We start from the raw sequence: 20,229 nt of genomic DNA on the forward strand, positions 1-20,229 counted from the left end.
ATCACTGGTGCCACCTGGGAAGACTATATACATATATTCTTTTTTAACTTCATTTCCATTACGGTTTATCACAAGATACTGAATATAGTTCCCTGTACTGAGTGGCTTTTAAACAACAGAAATGTATTTCTCACAGTTCTGAAGGTTGGGGAGTCCAAGAACAAGGTTCAGGCTGATTCAGGGTGACAGCCTGCTTTCTGGTCCACCGATGCCAGCTTCTAGTTGTAACCTCCCACGGTGACTAAGGTAAAGGGAGCTCTCTGGGATCACTTCCATAAGGACACCAATCCCATTCATGAGGGCTCTGCCCTCTTGACCTAATCACTTCCAAAAGGCTCTGTCTCCTAATCCTATTAGCTTGGGGGTTAGGATTCAGCATACAAATTTGAGGGGGGTGCAGACTTCAGTGCATAGCAAGAGGCATGGGAACCCAGGTATTCTCCCTCCAGCAAGCATGAGTCATAGGTTGGGCACACCTCATGCTAATTCTCCAGCACGCCTAGCCTGCTGCAAGAGCTCTATGGGCCGGAGGACGCCTTTGGGCCCACAGGTGGAAGCAGTCACAGGGATGGTGTGTGCTAAGCAAACGCGTTAAAGTATTGACAGCGACGGTAACAGCACCCATTCAGTGGGACTAGAAAACCCCACACGCTGAGGTATTGGATGAGATGATGTTGGCACTCTGCAGGGCCTGGTGCATGGTAGCGATGGCTTCTGGTCCTGTTGTGTGTGTGCTGGGCGTGCTGATCACCAGCCACCAGATGGGAGAGCCCCGTTTGTCTGGGAGAGAGGTAGGCAATAAAGTAAGGAGAGCAGGAGGAAGGCTTTGAAGGGCAGGCAGGGCACAGATTTGACACACTGGGCAGCAGGGCCAGGGTGGTGAGGGGCTCCTTGGTGAGCAGAAGGCCTGTTAACATCAAGGTGGGAAAAAAACAGCATCATAATGGAAGCTCAAGGAACGCAAATGATGACACACGACATCTTGGGGGAGAGTAAGGGAGTGTCTGAAGGATGATCCGTGAGGCAGTGGCACCTCCTCCACAGAACCTTCCTGAACTGGTCAAAGGACCACAGGCTTCTGTCCTCCTGACTAGTTTGGACATAGACCTGCCTTTCCCTTCACCCATCTCACTCAAAAATCTCTGAAGGCTCCTCATGACCTATCAAATGAAAACCAATTAAAAATTCCCCACAATGTGAACCCAAATTAATTTTCCACCCTTGTCTCTTAACTACCCACCCACCCCCACTCCCCAGCAAAAAAAAACAAAAAAACAAAAACCTAGGACTTACCCCTTGGAATTCGACCAAAGAAAAGAAAGGATGAAAAGGATGAAAATGTAGAAGCTTTATCTGGGTCTTTTTCTAACCCAAGAGTGTCCTTCAGGGGCTCTGTAGCTGGCATTTAAGACATGGATGCAATGACTTATAACCCTGAAGCTTCACTTGAAAGTGGGAGAAAGAGCCGTAAGAACCAACACTGCCCTGAAAATTTAATGGAAAATGTTGTCTCTCAAATGCACTGGGCAATCTGTACATCCGAGGTTTGCTTAGAGATGCTTCTCTTCCTTAATGTGGATTTGGATTGTGCTGGCTGGGAAGAGTGTTATTCACTGTTGGTGTGGATATGCATGCATCTACACAGCTATGTGGGTGTCTGTGTACACATATGTTTGACACAGTCACATCTGCTGGAAGCCTGAAGAGAGGGTGCATATCTGTACATCATTCCCCCTGCTGAAGGACAGACTTGAAGTTGACCAGACTCAGACCAAAGAAGTGGCTTCCACAGGCTAACTCAGGAGCAGAAGTGAGGCAAACTCCCTCTCCCTAAGTTCACCAGAGGGACCTGACCCTTGAAAGGACAGAAATTCCAAACTGGGGCTTCTTTTGCTCTTACACTTGTGTCAACTGCTCACCATTCCCTGGACACCTTGAATTCCCACTCTCTTGCACAGACCTGGGTACCACTTCCTATACTTAGAATGAACTTCCTCAATTCCCTTATGAAAAATTCCTACTTCCAAGGCCAGCTCAGACATTACCCCCCTCTCTGACCCGCCTCTGTGCTCCCCTGTCCCTTGGCCACACTTCTGTAATAGCACTGATCACACACAGAGCTGTCTACCGTCTAGTGCTAAAAACCAATGAAGCCAAGCATTAGAAGCTCAGAACCTGGGATCTGGTAAGATCGGGTTCTGATCCTAGGTCTGCTTTTTGTTCTGCCTTTTACAAATTCTGGGACTTCACCTCCCTGAGTCTCAAGTTCTATCTCTGTAAAAGGCAGGTAGTATAATTATACCTCTTCGTAGGACTGTCATGAAGATCAAAGAAAGTGACGTACCCCGTGCAGTGAGTGGTCACATATTATTGTTGTACATATTTGCCTCTGCTCCTGGATTAGGAGCTTCGTGGAGAGGCAAGAACCACATCTGGTTTCTTATTTCATCTCCAGAGTGGTGCTCAGTAAAATACTTCTTGAAGAGCTCAGTGTCTGATCTCTTGTCCCTGGACCACGTGCTGTGGTGATTCCTCTCTCTGATGTCTGTCTTGGTTTAATGTCATGACTCTGCTTCCCAAGACCATCTTAATCCTTATGACACTCCATCTAGATCCTGATTTTCATGGCTTCTCCCTGACATCTCAGTTCAGCCAGGGCCAAGGTGAAAGTTCTGACTCAGGCTGTGCTGATGACTAAAGGAAATGATTGAGAAGTTGCATTTAGCCCACATTAAGTGCTTAGTTGAAGGCAGTTATTCTTCATACGGTTGTTTCTGGGATGGTTGTTTCTGATGTGGCCCTTCCTGTCTGGTCCAATGTCAAGGGTTTAGCTCATCAGAAATAGTCTCTCAACTAGCATACTGTCTGCTACCTCTAGACGTTTAAGATGATTTGTATTTTCCCATGTTGTTGTTGTTCAATCACTAAGTCATGTCCAACTCTTTGAGATCTCATGAACGGCAGCACACCAGGCCTCCCTGTCCTTCACTATCCCTGAGTTTGCTCAGACTCATGTCCATTGAGTCAGTGATGCCATCCAACCATCCCCTTCTCCTCCTGCCCTCAATCTTTACCAGCATTAGGGTCTTTCCCAAAGAGTCAGCACTTTGCATCAGGTGGCCAAAGTAATGTAGATTTGGCATCAGTCCTTCCAATGAATATTCAGGGTTGAATTTCTTTAGGATTGAGTGGTTTGATCTCTTTGCAGTCCAAGGGATTCTCATGAGTCCACTCCAGCACCACAATCCTCCCACACACTTTGACATACTTTTTCTTTTCCTTATCCATTCTGCACGTCTGTTTGTGCTGGCGCCATACTTATTCCCTTTGATATCTTTACTGCAAATGCTGAACATACTTGTGGCTTGAGAAGTGGAGCTCAGAAAATAACGTTCAGGATTTGGTATAGGGCAGATACAGGGCTTGATCCTAGTAGAAATCCCAGTCACGGTACTGCAGTTGGTGCTCAGGAGCAGCATTTGGGAGAAGGTGGCATCCGCCCACTCCAACATTTTGGATCAGACTTGCTACTTCAAGTGGAAAGGGCCTGCAGCAAACGTAAGCTATGGTGTAAACACATTTGTTCAAAGCTAACGTCCTTTGCTCTGTTGGCAGGGATGAGACCTGGCGTGACAAACAGAAACCAGGGGAAGACCTCTAAGCCTCTATGTATGTGACAAATGCCGTCACCTCCCCATCATCCACGCTATTGGCCCAAAACATTGACACGTGTCATTCAAACAGCAGATACCAAAAGCAATCTTGCAGCTTTCTTTTCTATATCTTTTTATTCTTTCTTTTTGGCTTTGGAATTTATTATATCATTTTTTGGCAGAAGATGTGTCTTCCCAGTACAGTAAGCTCACTTAAGTTTATCTTTAAAAAAAAAAAAAGAGTTTGCATTTTCTAAGCACAAGCTGACAGACAAAGCATAGGGAGGAGACCAGATCTGTGTGGGGGACTACTGAGGGCAGAGAGGGGCTGGGGAGCCAGAGCGTGCCTCAGAGTAGACCCCCACACCTCCATGCTGACATGGAAACTGGCTGCCCTGGAGGCACCAGGCAGCAGAGATGCTGGGAAGAAATAACCGGAGAATGGGAGAGAGAGACACCCGAGGGGGGTGTGGTGGAGATAGATGGGCTGGAGGAAAAAAAAAAAAGGTAGAAAATGAGGCAGAGGTACAAGATAGACAGAAATAGGGGGCCAATCTGTCTCGGTTGGCCAGGGATTGCCCTAGTTTTGACTCTGAAAGTCCAGCAACCCCATAAACTCCTCAGTACCAGACAAACCAGGACAGATGATTACCTTAGATCACAAAGGTGAAAACACGGAGAAAGGGCAAAAAGAGAGAGGCGCCGTCCAAAATGAAAGCAGATCGTGCGGCCTCAAGTCCTTCCCTGGAAGAAGTGTGTGAGTCCGAGCTGAACCAGGCCTTTCATCAGTGCTCAGGAGCTGCTGGGTTTCTTGGGAGGGAAAGGCATCTCCCCACCTTTCCTTTCTGGAGAAGCCAGGGCACCCCCAGAGGAGGGTGCTCAGACTGAGAGTGTGAGGGTCAGAAGACCCGCCCACAGGACTCTCTGGGCTCACACTGCACATGCGCTCCTGGCCTGAAATATCTGCTTGCCCCATCCAGCATGATGCTATGATGAGTTCTGAAGAGGCTACCAGAATGTATTCCAATCCCAGTTCTGCCGTGTGGGTGCCGTGGGATCCTGGGTGACTCCCTTGCTGCTTGGAGCTTAGATTTCTAAAGCAGAGTTAGTAACTACAAATTTTGCCTGTCCAGTACACTTTGTCCTCCCCCCTTTTCTGTTTCCTTTGGGGAACTCCTCTCCTATAATATGTAGTCTTGGTGGGGCTGTCAGTCATAATACCCTTCTTTTTCCAGCTCCTCACGGTTGGGTGTGTGCCCCAGATGGGGCAAATGATAGTACCATAGTCTCCAGACACGGACTGGTTCAAGGATGGGCATGAACTAAAACCCTGAGCTTTTCTGTTGGCTCTAGTAAGGAAGGCTGTCTCCCTTTAGAAACTGCAAAGTGTAAGCTTGGCTGCTGGCTACATCTTTCCTGTAGGCAGAGAAATCCTGGCAGAGTAAAGCAAAACTAAGAGAAGACAGAGAGGGAAAGACAAGAGTCTCATTTGAGACTTGATCCAGCCATACCTGCAGCAGTCACCTTTCTACTTCCTATTTACGTGAGCCTGTACATTCCTTTTTTGCTTCAGTCAGTTTGTGTAGAGTTTCTGTTACTTGCACCCGAATCCTCACCAATACAATTTCTTTATCTGTAAAAGTGAATATAATTCTTTGCAGGACCCTTGTGACATACTTTGTTATTCTTATTGTTACTGTTATTATTAACTGAGATCACAAGTGTGAAAGAGATTTCAAAATTAGTAAAATATCATATACGCCCTAGTGCATTGCTGGTGGGAATGTAAAATAGCACAGCCACTGTGGAAACAGTCTGGCAGTTCCTCAAATGATTAAAAATAGAGTTTCCATATGACCCAGAAATTCTACTCCTAGGGATATATCCAAAAAAAATGAAAACATATGATCACAGAGAACTACACTCGATATCTTATAATAATCTATAAGGGGAAATAATCTGAAAAAGAATAGGTTATATCAATACAGATGTAGCTGAATCACTTTGTTTTAAACCTGAAACTAACACAACATTGTAAACCAACTATACTTCAATTTTTAAAAAAGAAAATATATGTCACACAAAAACTTGTACACAAATGTTCATAGCAGCATAGTTCATAATAGTCAAAAAGTGGAAACAATCAAATATCCCTCCACCTGATAAATGGATAAACAGAATGTGATATAGCCATATAATGGAATGTTATTTGGCAATAAAAAGGAACAAAATGCCGATAATGCTACAGTATGGCTGAACCTTGGGAACATTATGCTAAGTCATAGAAGTCAGACACAGGAGGCCACATATTGTATAATTCCTTCCACATATTGTATAATTCCATTTACACAGTGTCCAGAATAGACAAATCTGCACAGACAGAAAGTAGACAAGGGGCTGACAGGGACTGGGGTGAAGAAATTGAGTGGCCATTAATGCTTAGTTTCTTTTTAGGGTGATGAAAATGTCCTGAAATTACTAGTAATAGCTGCACAACCTTAGGAATATGTTGGGCTGGCCAGAAAGTTTGGTCAGATTTTTCCATAATAAGGAAAAATCCAAACTCAATGCTGAACTGAATAGCAAGTATTATAGTTGTGAATTACATCTTAATAAAAAAATAAATAAACATGCCAAGGACATATAAAGGATGATTGGTATTATTTTATTTAATTCAAATCCCAGCTTCCATAAAGCCCTTCATCTGATTCTCTGATCTTCTCCAGACTGAATGTGGATCTTGCATTTGTGTGATTTAAATAACGTTCAATAATCATTACAAAATAAATGATTTAAACAAATGATTAAATGATTATGTCAATAAATACAAGGTTATGTCTTTTTTGATTTATTATTATAGAAAAATATCCATAGAAAATTAATTTCTTAAACATTTTTATTTTCTATTTACGTATAGTTGATAAACAATGTTATATTAATTTCAGGTATACAGCAAAGTGATTCAGTTACACATGTATCTATTCTTTTTCAAGTTCTTTTCCCATTTAGGTTATTACAAAATATTGCGCAGAGTTTCCTGTGCTGCACAGTAGGTCCTTGTTGGTTACCTATTTTAAATAAAGCAGTGTGTATATGTCAATCCCAAACTCCCAATCTAGCCCTCCTCCCACCCTTCCGCCCACCAGCCCACCCTCAGTAACCACAAATTCATTCTCCAAATCTGTGAATCTGTTTCTGTTTCGTAAATAAGTTCATTTGTATCATTTTTTTTTAAAGATTCCTCATATAAGTGGTATCATATATTTGTCGACTAGGTTATGTTTTGTCTTCTCAACTTCTCTTGTGTGACTTGCAGAGCATGAGGGCAGAGTAGACACTTAAGTCTGTGTTAAATGAGGACACATCCCCCTCCCCCGCCCCCCGCATCATCCCAGATTAACACAAAGGCACTCAACGTGTATTCAGGACCTCCATGCCCCTGATGAAGACAGTGTGAGTTAATGAATGGCAGAATCATTATCCGAAGACCCGCAGCATCACACCCACTGCAGAGAGTCCCTTCAGCAAATCTGGGAGCAAGGTCCTCAGCCCACTTCCACAGCAGAGTGACTTATGCACTCTGATAAGCACCATGGTGCTTATCAGGACTCCCTGATCACAAGAAAAATTCTTTGCAAATGTTCCAGGCAATCCCCATGCTCTTGGAATTTGAGAACACTAAGGAAAGTGTGAATCTGTGGGAGATGGGGAAGTGGTTTACAGCCTGCCGGATAGCTGTTATCAGAATACTCTAGGTTCAAAGCATCCGGACTTAAACCTGCACTAAACAATAAAGAGGACTCATTGGTCAAACAACTGGAAAGTGCTCAGGGCTGTGAACTGAGAGGGTCCCCTGTTGATTCAGGGGACCAACAAGACCCTCCTGGACTTTGATTTCTCCATCTTATCATCCAGCCTCATCCCAAGGCCAGATCTCCTTCCCCACCCAGACCCACCTGCATCCCCATCAACTTCCAGACCCTCCAGCTGGGAGGGGGAGGCAGTGGTAGGAGAAAAAATACTTACTTACTTACCTAGTTAATTCTAGAGGCTCTTTTAGAAGAGCAAGTATGCTTATTTCCCAGAAAAGCTTCTTCCTTTTATCATATTGCCCTTTCTTAAACTATGGCCGGAGATGGCAATACACTGATTCATTTCAGCCTAAACCACATGCCTCCCCCAACACATGTGCAAACACACACACACACACACGAGAGAGAGAGAGAGAGAGAGAGGAGAGAGAGAGAGAGAGAGAATGAGCTTCTTCCAAAGATTGGCTGAATGGGAGAAGTGAGGATGCCAGAATAAAAACCAGGGTAGCTAGCAAGAGGAGAGGGACATTACGGTGGCGGGCACAATGCCCACTACTATTCTTGTGTGAACCTGGACCTTCTCAAAACCCACTTCGTTCTCCGGAACCTAGCCTAAATGTCACCTCCTCTGGGAAACCTTCCTATCGCTCTCAGTCAGAATCCCTACTCTGTGTATCCACATACCATCTGCCCTCATCCACCCATCCATTCCTCCATCCATCCACCCACTTACTATGTTCCTGGGGTGCTGGGAGCTAAGTGCTCAGTGTGACCTAGAGATTTCCACCCCAAAGGTGTTTTCAGTCTGGGCAAAGAGAGAAGAGTTAATCAAATGATTGCACTAATTAATGTCAAGTTTTTCTACTAAGTACAATGAAAAAAATACTGAGGGGAGAATGAACATGTATCTGGGGACCTGACCTGCTGAGGATGGGGGCTGGGGAGGGGGTTGAGGGAAGGTTTTCCTGAGAAAGTGAGGAGGGACTTCTACTCTAGTTTTCACCACACTGGCCATCCTACCCTCTGCCTCAGCGTCTCCCTTTCTAGAAAGGCCAGCTTCCACACCTACGGATTGTGGTCCAGGGCCTGATTTAAAGCTTGTGCAAAAAATGTGCATTGAATTTATCTGTCATTGAGTGGTTAGAAGCACTGGGAAGGAAGGTAGCTGGGTTCCAAAGAAGATCCTCGCTGTTATGGTAACAGTAGTCAGAGGGTCCTCCTGGATGCTTTGGAATGTCTCAGGCTTGCAGGGAGGACACTGTGGAGGTAGAGGGGGGATCTGCATTTCTTCCAGGGTCAGGAGGAGAACCGTGGCTTTGCATTCCAAGCCCCAGGGTGCAGGAGAGCAGGGGGCTGTCTCAGAATGGACGTTGTAGGGACATCCACTTCTCTGAGCCAAGAGAGAGCCAGTCGTGGCCCTAGGTCACCTGAGGTACCCTCTGAGCTTTCTGAAGCTCCTTCCTCTGGGACGTGGGACTGTAAGTCACTTTTCCTGAACAGACTCTGAATTCGGTGGCGGTGTTGTGGGAGGCAGGGCACTGACGAGGTGGTTCCCAGGAGCGGTGGTTCTCTGGAATTGTCTCCAACGGCAGGAGTTCGGTGGGGGCAGAAGGAGAAATCTGGAGACGCGTTGAGGCCGCAGCCTGCCGCCTGCCCAGGTGGCAGAGGGGCCGAGACTGGACCGCGGCCAGAGCCCCGCGGTGTCCCGGCGCCCCTCCCCGCCGCTCCAGCCCTCCCACTTCCTCTGAAGGAGCCGCGGCTGTCAGGGAACCGGGCGCCGCGCGCAGTGCAGGCTCGGGGCGCCGCGCAGAGGAGGCTGCCGCTCTGGCTCGCCGCCCCCCGCCGCCGCTCCGCACCCGGCCCCGCCGCCGCGCCGCGCGGGCCATGGACCTGCCCAGGGGCCTCCTGGTGGCCTGGACCCTCAGCCTGTGGCCAGGTACGTTCCCCTCTTAATCCCCAGCTCTGGCCTCCGGCAGCCCCTCCCTGACCCACCGAGGCCTGGGGTCCGGTGGCCAGGAGCCCCTCGCGGTGCGCACCCAGGGTCCGACCTCCGCGGCTTTTGGGGACGTGGGTCCCCCGGGAAGTGGCTGCAGTCAAGCGGCTCGCCAAGTTCTACACAGGAGGGAGGCGCGCCGAGGCGGCCTGGACCCGGGACTTTGGTGTGTTTGGGATGAGTTGAAGAGGCTCGAGTTGAAAAGCGCCGAGGGCCGGTGGCCCCTCGGGGCACCCTGCTTTTCTCCAAGGGCCCCGCCGAGCTTCGCGCACCGCCACGGGGGGCACTCAGGGTCCCGCGAGCGCCGGGGCTCGCGGAGGCAGCATCGCTAAGAGCCGGGAGCTGGGTGCGGCGGTCCGGGGGAAGGAGGGTACTGGGGGAGACCTGGAGCTGAAAGCCGCCCAGAGTCCCTCGGGCCCGGATGGAGCGAAGCCTTGGGGCGGTCGGCGCCCAGGCAGTGGCGAGCCGTCGAGGGCCAAGCCAAAGGCGGCCGGGCGCCGCTCGGCAGGCCAGGGCCCCCCGAAAACGTTACCTGACCCTCGAAGTAGGGACGGGCCATCGTCCGCCAAACCCGCGGTCAGAATTGTGCGCTCATTCAATAAAGCTGGGGACGCCGCGATCGCCGAGACGGGCGCCGCAGCCTAATGCACTCCCGATGTCCGGGCGCGGCAGGGACCCCGGGCCGGTGGGGCGAGCAGCCCGGAGCAAGAGGCCACCCTGGGCTCTCCGCACCGGGGCACCCGGCCGGGGAGTCCCCACACCTGACGTCCTGGTGCGACCCGCCACTCCAGGGCGGCAGACAGAGGCGCTGTTCTACGAATCCGGAAAACTTGCAGGACTTCTCCTTGGCGTGGCCCAGTGCTCTGGCAGGGACCAGCGCCTCGGGGACTGGCCGCTGGGCCTAGCCTCCTCTTCTGCGTTGGCTCCAGATCCGGGATGGGCCAGCAGTGGGAGTCAGATGCGATGGCAGGGGGAGAGGCGCCCTCAAAGAGCACAGGTGGAGAGCCCCCAGCCCAAGGAACTTCAACCCAGTCCTGGGATACCACTGGAAACCCGAACACCCTGTTGCTGTCTGCAGTGGGGCTTCTGTAGTTGAAAGGGCCTCTGCTGGTGGGGTGCAGTTCAGATCCTACAGTCACAGCTGAAAATATAGATGCTTTAAGCTGGGGAGGGGGGAGAGTTGGGGACAGCAGGGGAAGAGCTGGAACCAGGCGAGCATATATCTAGAAACCAGCTGATGGCAGCAGAGGTGAAGCCCTCTCTAGGTCATTTAGGCAAGAGGGGGAACTCTAGAACTGTCTTCAAGTCACTAGCAGATCCCACCACAGGAAAAGGGAATGCACTCCTGTGTGATCCCAGATATGTGGGCCCGTCAGAACTTGAGTTGAAGTAGATGCTTTATGGGGCTGTTCAGGTGCTGCAGTGGCGAAGAATCCACCTGCAATGCAGGAGATGGAGGAAAGGCGGTTTCAATCCCTGGGTTAGGAAAGATCCCCTGGAGTATGAAGTGGTAACCCACTCCTGCATTTTTGCCTGGAGTATCCCATGGACAGAGGAGCCTGGCGGGCTACAGTCCATGGGGTTCCAAAGAGTTGGACATGACTGAGCAGTTGAGCCCACACACAGCTGCTTTATAGGCTAGAATCTTAAGGAAACTAGAGGCAAAGGCTTTGAAATCAATCTTGGCTTCCCATCTGGCTCTGCTGCCCACCTTAGGCAGGTTATACAGTCTCTCCAACAGGTTTCCTCCTCTGTGAATGGAGATAGAAAGTCTGAGTGGTTGGCATGATTAAGTGAAAAGTTGTTAATACAGGACTTGGTCAACAGTAGGGTTGAATCAATGGTTAATAATGATAATAGTAAAGTAAGGATGAAGGAGGGGGTTGGGTAGAGGGGTAGAGGGAAGGACAGGGACAGGATTTGTGACTCAGAACTCCCTTTATATGGAGAAAATCACTCCTGAGTTATGTCTGGTCAGTCTGGGTTCTTGAAATATGGGATTCATTAAACGCATCAATCAATGTTGGAACGACATCTGCTTGCAAGGAGCTGGGGGTGGGGCCCAAGCATGTATGCCGTCTGGGCCCTGCCTGTAGCTGAAAACAAGGTGAGGCCAGGGAAAGCTAAATAGATGCACTGGGCAGTGAATGGCACAGAGGAGCTGAGGGCTGCAGTTCAAACAGGGAAGTTCAGTTCTGCTTGAATAAGCAAGGGAGGCTTCCTGGAGGAGGAGATAGCATTTGGACTGGGCCTTGAAGGAATGAGTAGTGTGTGGATAGACCTTCAAGTGGGACTGTTTGTACATTACAGTGTCGTTTCCTGGACCTACGGTAGTTAAAGAAACAAAAGGTGAGTATTTGAAAACCACCAAGATGATTCTGATCCGTGGGGACTCTGAAGATTAGAAGGGTCACAGAGATCACTGGGCCCATCCTCCCAGCTCCAGAACAGGATTGATGTTGATCTCCCATCTGGGCATCACATGGATTCAATGTGAGGGTTACTAGGCAGCTTGCCTACTGGTGATGGCGTAGTGTAGCTGGACAGGAGACTTGTCAAAGGCCAAGTTGGGGTGGGGGGTAGGGGGATGGAAGTCCTCACTGAAGCCATTATGAGTTCAGAGCCTTGATCTTTCCAGAGCTTCTGCTGCAGGCTGGGCAGGGTGATGACGTGGGCAAAACTATCAAGAAAGCCAGACAAAAAGTGGACAAGTCCAAAGATGGCTACAGCTGACATTCTGAGAGAGCAGATCCACTGAGCAGAACTTCCCTATCATGACCCATCTGATGATTATGAAAGAGCATATACGAATGAATCATTTCGCTGTACAAGAAATTAGACACAACATTGTAGATCCACTGTACTTTTGACAAAATTTTTAAAAATAAAATAAAAATTAATTCCTCCCAGTTTGGAAGCAGAAAAAAAATTAAGACCCTTAGCCATTACTGAGCACTTGTTACCTGACAGATGATACACAGGGAGACCAGACGCAGTGTGGGGCTGAAGGTCCTGGCTTTTCACTGCCTGGGACGGGTCTGACCTCTGATAATTGGGATTCTGTTTCCTTGGCAAGTTACTAACCAGCCCTGTGCCTCAGTTTTCTCATCTGCAAAATGGGGATGATATTATTAATAATAGAACTTAAAGAGTATCCGAAGATGTATAATGTATATTAAGTAATTGAAAAGTTCCAGGCACATATTGAGCATCTAGGAGTTTGTTTTTCTTCTTCAGCATCATCCTCATCATTGCTCAAGGTACCAGCCATTGAATAAGGGATCTGAGGATGCAGAGATGCAACTTTCAAACTCAAATCCATAAGGGAAGTCTAGAGGAAGTGCTAGGATACTGGAAGCTCAGCGGAAACATACATGCCAGGGCCCTAAGTAAACCTGAACTTCCCTAACCCCTTTCCCCAAAGGCCTGGCCCAAAGTCTTGATCATAATGGAAACTTGGGGGAGAGGGGTTGCCATTGAGGCTGTTTTGAAGTCAATGTGATCCTGCCAGGAAGGTTTTGTGTTGTTGGAGAGAAGAACCATTCCACACAGATGGCCCTTGTGGGTGAGGGTCTTATTCAGCAGAAAAATCTTGTATGGAAAATGCACAGTGCTGGGCACCACGGGTGTGCAGAGACTAAAAAGATCCAAGCCCTTGGGAAGAGGGAAAGGAGATAAGGTTTGTCCCTTTGCCTCTCCAATGCCCACCCTACTGGGAGCTTGCCAGCCAAGCCTCTCAGCTACCATCAGCCGAGGAGCTTCAGCACCCTTCCACAGGCAGACCCTGGGGTCCCTAAGGAGATGAAAGTGGAATACGACCCTCTTTCTTCTTATTCACCCTATAGTGCTCCCCCCACAGATGGGAAGCCTGTCTCCTCACCATCCTCATTGTTCCTAGCCCACCCACACAGGGCAATGGGCCCCTGAGGAACTCAGACAGCAACTCACTTTTGTTTTGCCCTCTGTGACCCTCTTCCTATCCCTCCTGTAGTTATCACTTCCTCCAGCAACAGGGAACTTCCCTTCCATCCTCTCCATTCACTGCTTAGGACAGAACTAAGCTCTGGGCTGGGCTGGCCTGGCTCTTGATATAAAGAAGGGACTTTTGAAAATTCCAAAAGCCCTCTTTGCTCTTCTTAATGCCTGACTTTGGAGATCACTGTCTCACTCTAGCTTCCAGACCCTCCATACAGTGTTCTATCACAGCTACAAAGAGAAAGGATCCATCAGAGTCCTCCCCAGGCAGTGACAGCCTTTGGCTGACTCAGGGAGGGTCAGCTATGAAGCAAGCTTGAAACGTGCACCAACCCATCTCCAAAACAGTGTCTCTGCTGCCCTCATAGCTTAATGACGCTGCCCGACCACCACCAAACTGTGGGCTACCATCAGGAATCCACACCCATTTGAAACTACTTTCCCTGAAATAATTGTGAGCTCCGAAGTCACCCACATGCCCTCAGTGTGAAGTGCTTGCTCTGCAGACCTGGGGTCTAGGCAGGACTGTCTCCACCCCGCCAGGTGAAAGTCCAAAATGTTACCTGTAAGGGGAGAAGGGAAGAAGACTGCAGCTGGTCACCTTGTAAACCAAAAATAAATAAGCTCCCCGCAAAATTTCATGAAGCGTCTTCATAGTATGTACTTACAGCCTTCACAAGATGAATAAAATCCCACCTGGAGGAAAAAGCCCGTGTGGTCAAACATGCCCCCCTCCCACCCCACCCCCACCTCTGCCCCTCATTTCCTTTGTCACCTGCGCTGAGCAGGAGTGATGATTAGCATATGTGTGACCTGGGAACCCAACTGAGTTCAAATCCTTTCTGCTTGGGTGACCCTGGATAAGCCCCTCTGAGACTCAATCCTCATGTGTAAAATGCGTAGAATAACAACTTCACAGGCTGATGTGTCCTTTAGATGATCTACGGTTCATTCGTATCAAATGTTTGGTACAGCATCTGGCACCCGGTACTGCCTCAGCAAACAGTAGCAGTTTGTGGATCGCCCTTCCCATCGTTCATTTGATCGATACCAGGGACTGTGTCAAACACTTTCTCACATCTCAGCTAGACCTCGCTGTGGCCACAACCACCAGGTTACACACGAGACATTAAATAGCTCATCTGGAGTCAGGCTGATTGAGTGAGAGGTGGTGTTTGGTGTTTGCCTTAATCCATGCATAATGTCTCTTCCCTGGTGGCTTAGATGGTAAAGAATCCACCTGCAAGGCAGGAGACCTGGGTTCAGTCCCTGGGTTAGGAAAATCCCCTGGAGAAGGAAATGGCAACCTACTGCCAGTATTCTTGCCTGAAAAATTCTATGGGCTGAGGAACCTGGTGAGCTACAGTCCATGGGGTTGCAAAGAGTCAGACACAACTGAGCTACTAACACTAACTAATGTCTCTTCAGGAAGTGGGCCTGGAGAGCACAGAAAGATGAATAAGATGCTCTTCCTGGAAGATGCTGTCCTCAGGGAAACTGAGGTCTGTATACAGTGGCCACCCTCACAGGGCCACTGGCCCAGGGAGGCCGCTCCTTCCTTCAGACTCAGCTAGACAGTGATTTCTCAGTCAGGACGTTGGTTTGGTGAGAAGTGGTCCTCATGCCGTGTCTTGTAATATGAGAGCTTCTCTCCCTCACTTGCCTTCCTACTCAGGGCCAAGGTGGGCTCTCCCATCTGCCCCCAAGACCCAATACTCTGGGCCACTCTGACTCCCTCTCCAGCCCATCCTCAGGGTCCAGGCTGGGCATTCCTCTCCTCCCTTCCCTGCTTCTGCTTCCCCTAATCAAAACCTGCTCTGAGCTCCCGGCCCAGTGAGTTAATTCATGCTGAACAGCACTAATGAATGGTGACAACTTCATGGATCCTACCCAAAGGGATTTGCATTTTAACTGGTTTGTGTTTGAGCCAAAGGAACAAGGGGCTAATGATGGAATTTCAGGTACCAGGATCTGAAATAGGTGAGACCAAATGGTTGAGGCAAGGGACCTTCCTGGCACAGTCCAACCCCTTAGCTCACTTCTCAATCACTGGTCAGATGCCTCCTACCTAGACCCTTGTGTATGATGGGAGCCCTCATCCTGTAACACAGGAGAAGCCAGTCTGTGGTTTGGTAATGCTGCTCTAAAGCAGGCAGAGGTTTTTCCACGTGGCATGTGGGGCGAGTTAGGCAAGTTGCTATAGCAATGTGCTCTAGGATTCCAAACAGGATGACACAGAGAGAAGGGGCTCCTGCCTCCGCAGCTGGGGTTGACAGCTTTCTTCCCCAAGCCGCATCACCCAGCTGGGTCAGGCTACCAGGAATCCTGACCCTGCAGATTTCCAGAACTCGATTCTTTGTAGACTGGGCCTCAGGAAGGCCATGGAAAAATCATGAAATGAGCAAGTAGATGTAACTCCCAACAGTCTGCAAAGAGCACGCCTGTATATTTTTTCTATCAGTCAGAATAGACTAGCTGAGGCCAGAGGTATGTCCATTAGATAGAGAGGGGAGAGAGAGGCTTTTCAAAGTTAAGTGATTTTCTGGGACTTCCCTGGTGGTCCAGTGGCTAAGACTCCGTGCTCCCAAATGCAACCCGGCCTGGGTTTGATCCCTGGTCCAGAAACTAGATCCCGCATGTCTCAGCTAAGAGTTCACACAGCACACCTGAGTTCACACACTGCAACTAAAGATCCTGCATGCCACAACTAAGACCCAGTGCTGATAAATAAATTATTTTCTTTAAATTAAGTGATTTCCCCAAGATCACATAGAAACTCCAGGGCAGATCTTCTGGTCAAGGATGAGATTAGGAACCTAATTTGCTACACTCATCAGAGAAACTTAAGGAGAAAGCATTGCTTCAGCCAAAGGAATGAAGTTCTAATAGTAGATTTTCTACATCTGTGGCAGGCAGGTAGGACAAGATCCTTGAAATCATTCTCCGTAGACTGCTGAGGGTGTCTCCAGTCTCCATCATTCGCCCTGTCTTGCCCATCCCCAAGCCCTCAGACTGCTGCTTTCTCCTGCTGCCAGGAAGAAGACCACAAAGCTATGTCTATCTCCTCTCCATCCACTGGAACTGCTCTTTTCCTGGATCCCTTAGCCCCTTATATTCAGTGGTTGCTGGCAATCATTAAGTCCCATAAATAGTATGTAGACAGAGCTCTTCTCTGAGTTTATTCCCACCACTCACCGCATACACAGGACCAGCTACATAATCTGTGGGGCCTAGTGCAAAATGAAAATACAGGGCTCCTTGTTTAAAGACTATTAAGAATTTCAAGATGGCCACAGCAGAGCATCAGACCAAGAGGGCTCCTTCTGAGTGTGGGGCCTGAGCCACTTCTCACAGAGTTCTCTCCTCTCAGGCTTGTGATTTGGCAAGGAAGGCACAGGATCCCTCTTGACACATGAAGAAACTGATTGGTTTGTCCATTTGGCCAGTATGTACTGAGCACCCACGAAACCCCAGGCATCTCCAGGTTCTGGAAATTCCAAATCAGATAAGGCCCAGCCTTTGCCTCAGGGAACACAGTGAGGGCAGAAAGGTACAGATCACACACAGGCTGCTGGTGCAATGTGCTGGTGTCCATAGATGCAGAGGATCCCTGGAGCAGCTCTGTAAGCACATAGCCAGGACCATGGGATGATTTTTAAGTCATGGAATTCAGAGGATGTTTCTGTTTCCAGTTACTAACCCAAGACCACTTTGAGAGCCTTTCTGGGGGACCTTCAAGCATCTTATGCTGGGCCCTGGAGTAGCCCCCTTGGTGAACACGAGAAACCAAAACTCGAAATACTGACCTTTCCACGTGCATGCATGCTAAGTCGCTTCAGTCATGTCCGACCCTATGGACTGTAGCCTGCCAGGCTCCTCTGTCCATGGAATTCTCCAGGCAAGAATACTGGAGTGAGTTGCCATGCCCTCCTCTGGGGGATCGTCCCAGCCCAGGGCTCAAACCCTTGTCTCTTATGTCTCCTGCACTGGGAGGTGGATCCTTTACCACTGGTGCCACCTAGCCTTCCCACCAGCCGAGGGTATTGGTACTGCTGCGGTCCTGCTGGGCTAACACTTGTAAATGAGGAATTACTTCTTGGGTTTTTTTACCTGCCCACTTCAGACCCCACTCTTGGTCTGCAGACAATCAGCAAATCCAGTGGTCCTCGTTCCTGGGTGAAGAAGGGAATGATGGTGTAAAACAAAACCTTTGCCTGGGCCCCACCAGAACACACGACCACTCTCTATGGTAGAGCCCAGCATTGGCATTTTTTAAAGCTCCACAGGAGTTCTAACAGGCAGCTGAGCCTGAGAAACACCCGTGTCATCTAAACCCAATCCCCAGTCAAGCAGAAGAGAAAACACTGTCCAGGGAAGGGCAATGACTTGCTCAGGGTCACACGACAATCAGTGGTGCAGCCTAGATGTAACCAGATCTCCTGTCCCCCACTTTTCCAGCCCACCTCCCCCGCCTGCAGTTTCACAGGATTCATGGCCAAGCTGGGCTGGAGACACAATGTGGAAGCAGAGTGTGGGGGGCTGAGGCACGAAGTGGAATTTGGGCTGGGGGTTGGTAGTTGGAGGGTTATTCATTAGCAACCCTGTCTGTGTCCCGCACAGGGCCATATGCTACTGATCACTGTGTGGTCCCACCTGGGCCAAAGAAAAGCCCAAGAGGGGCCATAGGGTCACCAATTTGGCCAAGGATCCTGGTCAGAACTGTCCCATGCAGATGGACTGGCATGGCGGGAGGTGTCCAGCAGAGGGTTAGACAAAGTCCATTAGGGTCTCTCCGACCCTGTGATTCTGGGCCCCACTGAAGCTGTTCTGAGCGTTCAGGTAAAGGAAGCACCTGACTCAGGATTGGAACTGGCGAAGAGAAGCCCAAGTGGGGTGGGGAAGGGATGCTCTATCAGGAAAAAGTGAGGAGGCTTGCCAGGAGGGCAGAGGAGGAAGCCCCTGGGACCAGCCTGAGGCCCCAGCACAAACTCAGGTGTCATCTTCCCTCCTGCCCCCATCCACCCAGACCTTCCTCAATAGCAGATGAAGTGAAGCGAAAGCACAAACCGAGTGTGGAGTCACTTCCTCTGCTTAAGGCCCTCCACGGCTCCCTGCTGCTTTTACGTCGAGTCCAGCCTCTGTGATAGAACTCACCAGACCCCGAGTTGCCTGCACTCAGAACCCCTCGCTCACAGCGCCATGCGGCACCTCCACGAAACTGAGCTTCTTAGTTTCTCAAACACACCAGCTGTCTCTGTCCTTCACTCAGGTTGTTCCCTGCATCTCATCTGATCCCCTCTTTCTCTTGTCTCCCACTTAGTCTTCAGGTCTTCCTCACTCACACCTTGGATCAGTCACTGGTGTGAATCTTGAGATGCTTGTTCTTCCCGTGATGTTATACCCCCAGACACCACACAGTATTACAATAGCCTGGACAGTGTCCCCTGCTGGACTAGAGCAGGGACCACACCTCTTATCAGTCTCTGTGTCCTCAGCTCGCCCATAATGCCAGACATAGAGTGTGCGTGCTTAGCAGCTTCAGTTGTGTCTGACTCTTTGTGACCCCGTGGACTGAAGCCCACCAGTTCCTCTGTCCATGGAATTTCCCAGGCAAGAATACTGAGTGGGTTGCCATTTCCTTCTCTGGGATCTTCCTGACCTGGGTATCGAACCTGAGTCTTCTGCATCTCCTTCTTTGGCAGGCGAGTTCTTTACCACTGAGCCACCTGAGAAGACCGCCAGACATTGTACTGCTCACAGAATGTGTGCTGAATGAAAGAACTGTCTATCCAAGTCAACGGAAAGATATTAAGGGCAAGATAGACGTCTTAACATTTCTTTGTAGCTGCACCCACAAGAGGTCCTAACACAGTGGCTTGTATTAGGTTCTCTGCCAGGCTCTTTGGAGGATAAAAGATAAGAGATAAGTCCTGTCCTTCAAGCAGTTTATGGCCTAATAGGAGAGAGATCTTTGGAAAAATAACTAAGACAAAGGAGGAAGTACTAAAAGCTGTAAGAGAGCTACAAAGACTCTGGGATTTGAGAATTGAAAAAGAAATGATTTGTAAATGTAGGAAGAGCAGAGAATGTATCTGAAAAATGGCCTGATGTTGGTCAGCAGGATGCTGGAGTGTGTGCTGTAGGGAACTGCAAGAATGGAACATGGGCTGAGGCCACTGAGAGAGGACTCAATGCCAACTAAGGCATTTGGATGTAGCATGGGAGCCATTGGAGGTTTTGGGGGGAGGTTAAAGGCATGTTCTGGGCTTCCCTAGGGGCTCAGATGGTAAAGAATCTGCCTGCAAAGCAGGAGACCCAGGTTCAACTTCTGAATTGGGAGGATCCCCAGGGGAAGAAGGGAATGTCTACCCACTTTCAGTATTTTTGCCTAGAGAATTCCATGAACAGAGGAGTCTGGCGGGCTACAGTCCATGGGGTCGTAGAGAATCAGACACAGCTGAGTGACTACCACACACACAGAGGCATGTTCTAATCTGTTTTGAGAGGCTCCTTTGTGGGGCAGATATGGGGTGGGGGCGGGGAATTTGATGAGACAGGACAACAACCAGGAGCAAGGAGGTTGCTAAGATGACTCCAACCCAGGCAGGAGGACGCAGAGCCTGATGTACAGGTGGTGAGAGGAGAAGGGAGAGGAGCCTGCTGGGGGTGGACTGAGTGTCCTTGGTCCCCAGGGAAGGAAGAGGAGAGAATACGGGGCCGGGGCATTTAAGGAACAGGAAGTCGAGTGGATTCTGGATGTGTTGAACCTATGGGGCTTTGGGGCAGGTGGACATGT

The 20,229-nt window shown here is 49.2% G+C and overlaps 1 protein-coding gene across 1 annotated transcript in view; it reads left to right on the forward strand.

Annotated features, from left to right (window-relative positions):
* Positions 1 to 8,945: 8,945 nt before the first annotated feature.
* Positions 8,946 to 20,229, forward strand: part of ITGA11 (integrin subunit alpha 11) — a 132,325-nt gene continuing 121,041 nt past the window's right edge. Inside the window, exon 1 of the mRNA XM_025296261.3 lies at positions 8,946 to 9,401. Coding sequence (XP_025152046.2) covers positions 9,350 to 9,401 — 52 coding nt within the window. The 5' untranslated portion in view covers positions 8,946 to 9,349. The remainder of the gene's footprint in view (positions 9,402 to 20,229) is intronic.

The sequence above is a fragment of the Bubalus bubalis genome, chromosome 11, assembly GCF_019923935.1.
Source record: "Bubalus bubalis isolate 160015118507 breed Murrah chromosome 11, NDDB_SH_1, whole genome shotgun sequence".
NCBI classification, from domain to species: Eukaryota; Metazoa; Chordata; class Mammalia; order Artiodactyla; family Bovidae; genus Bubalus; species Bubalus bubalis.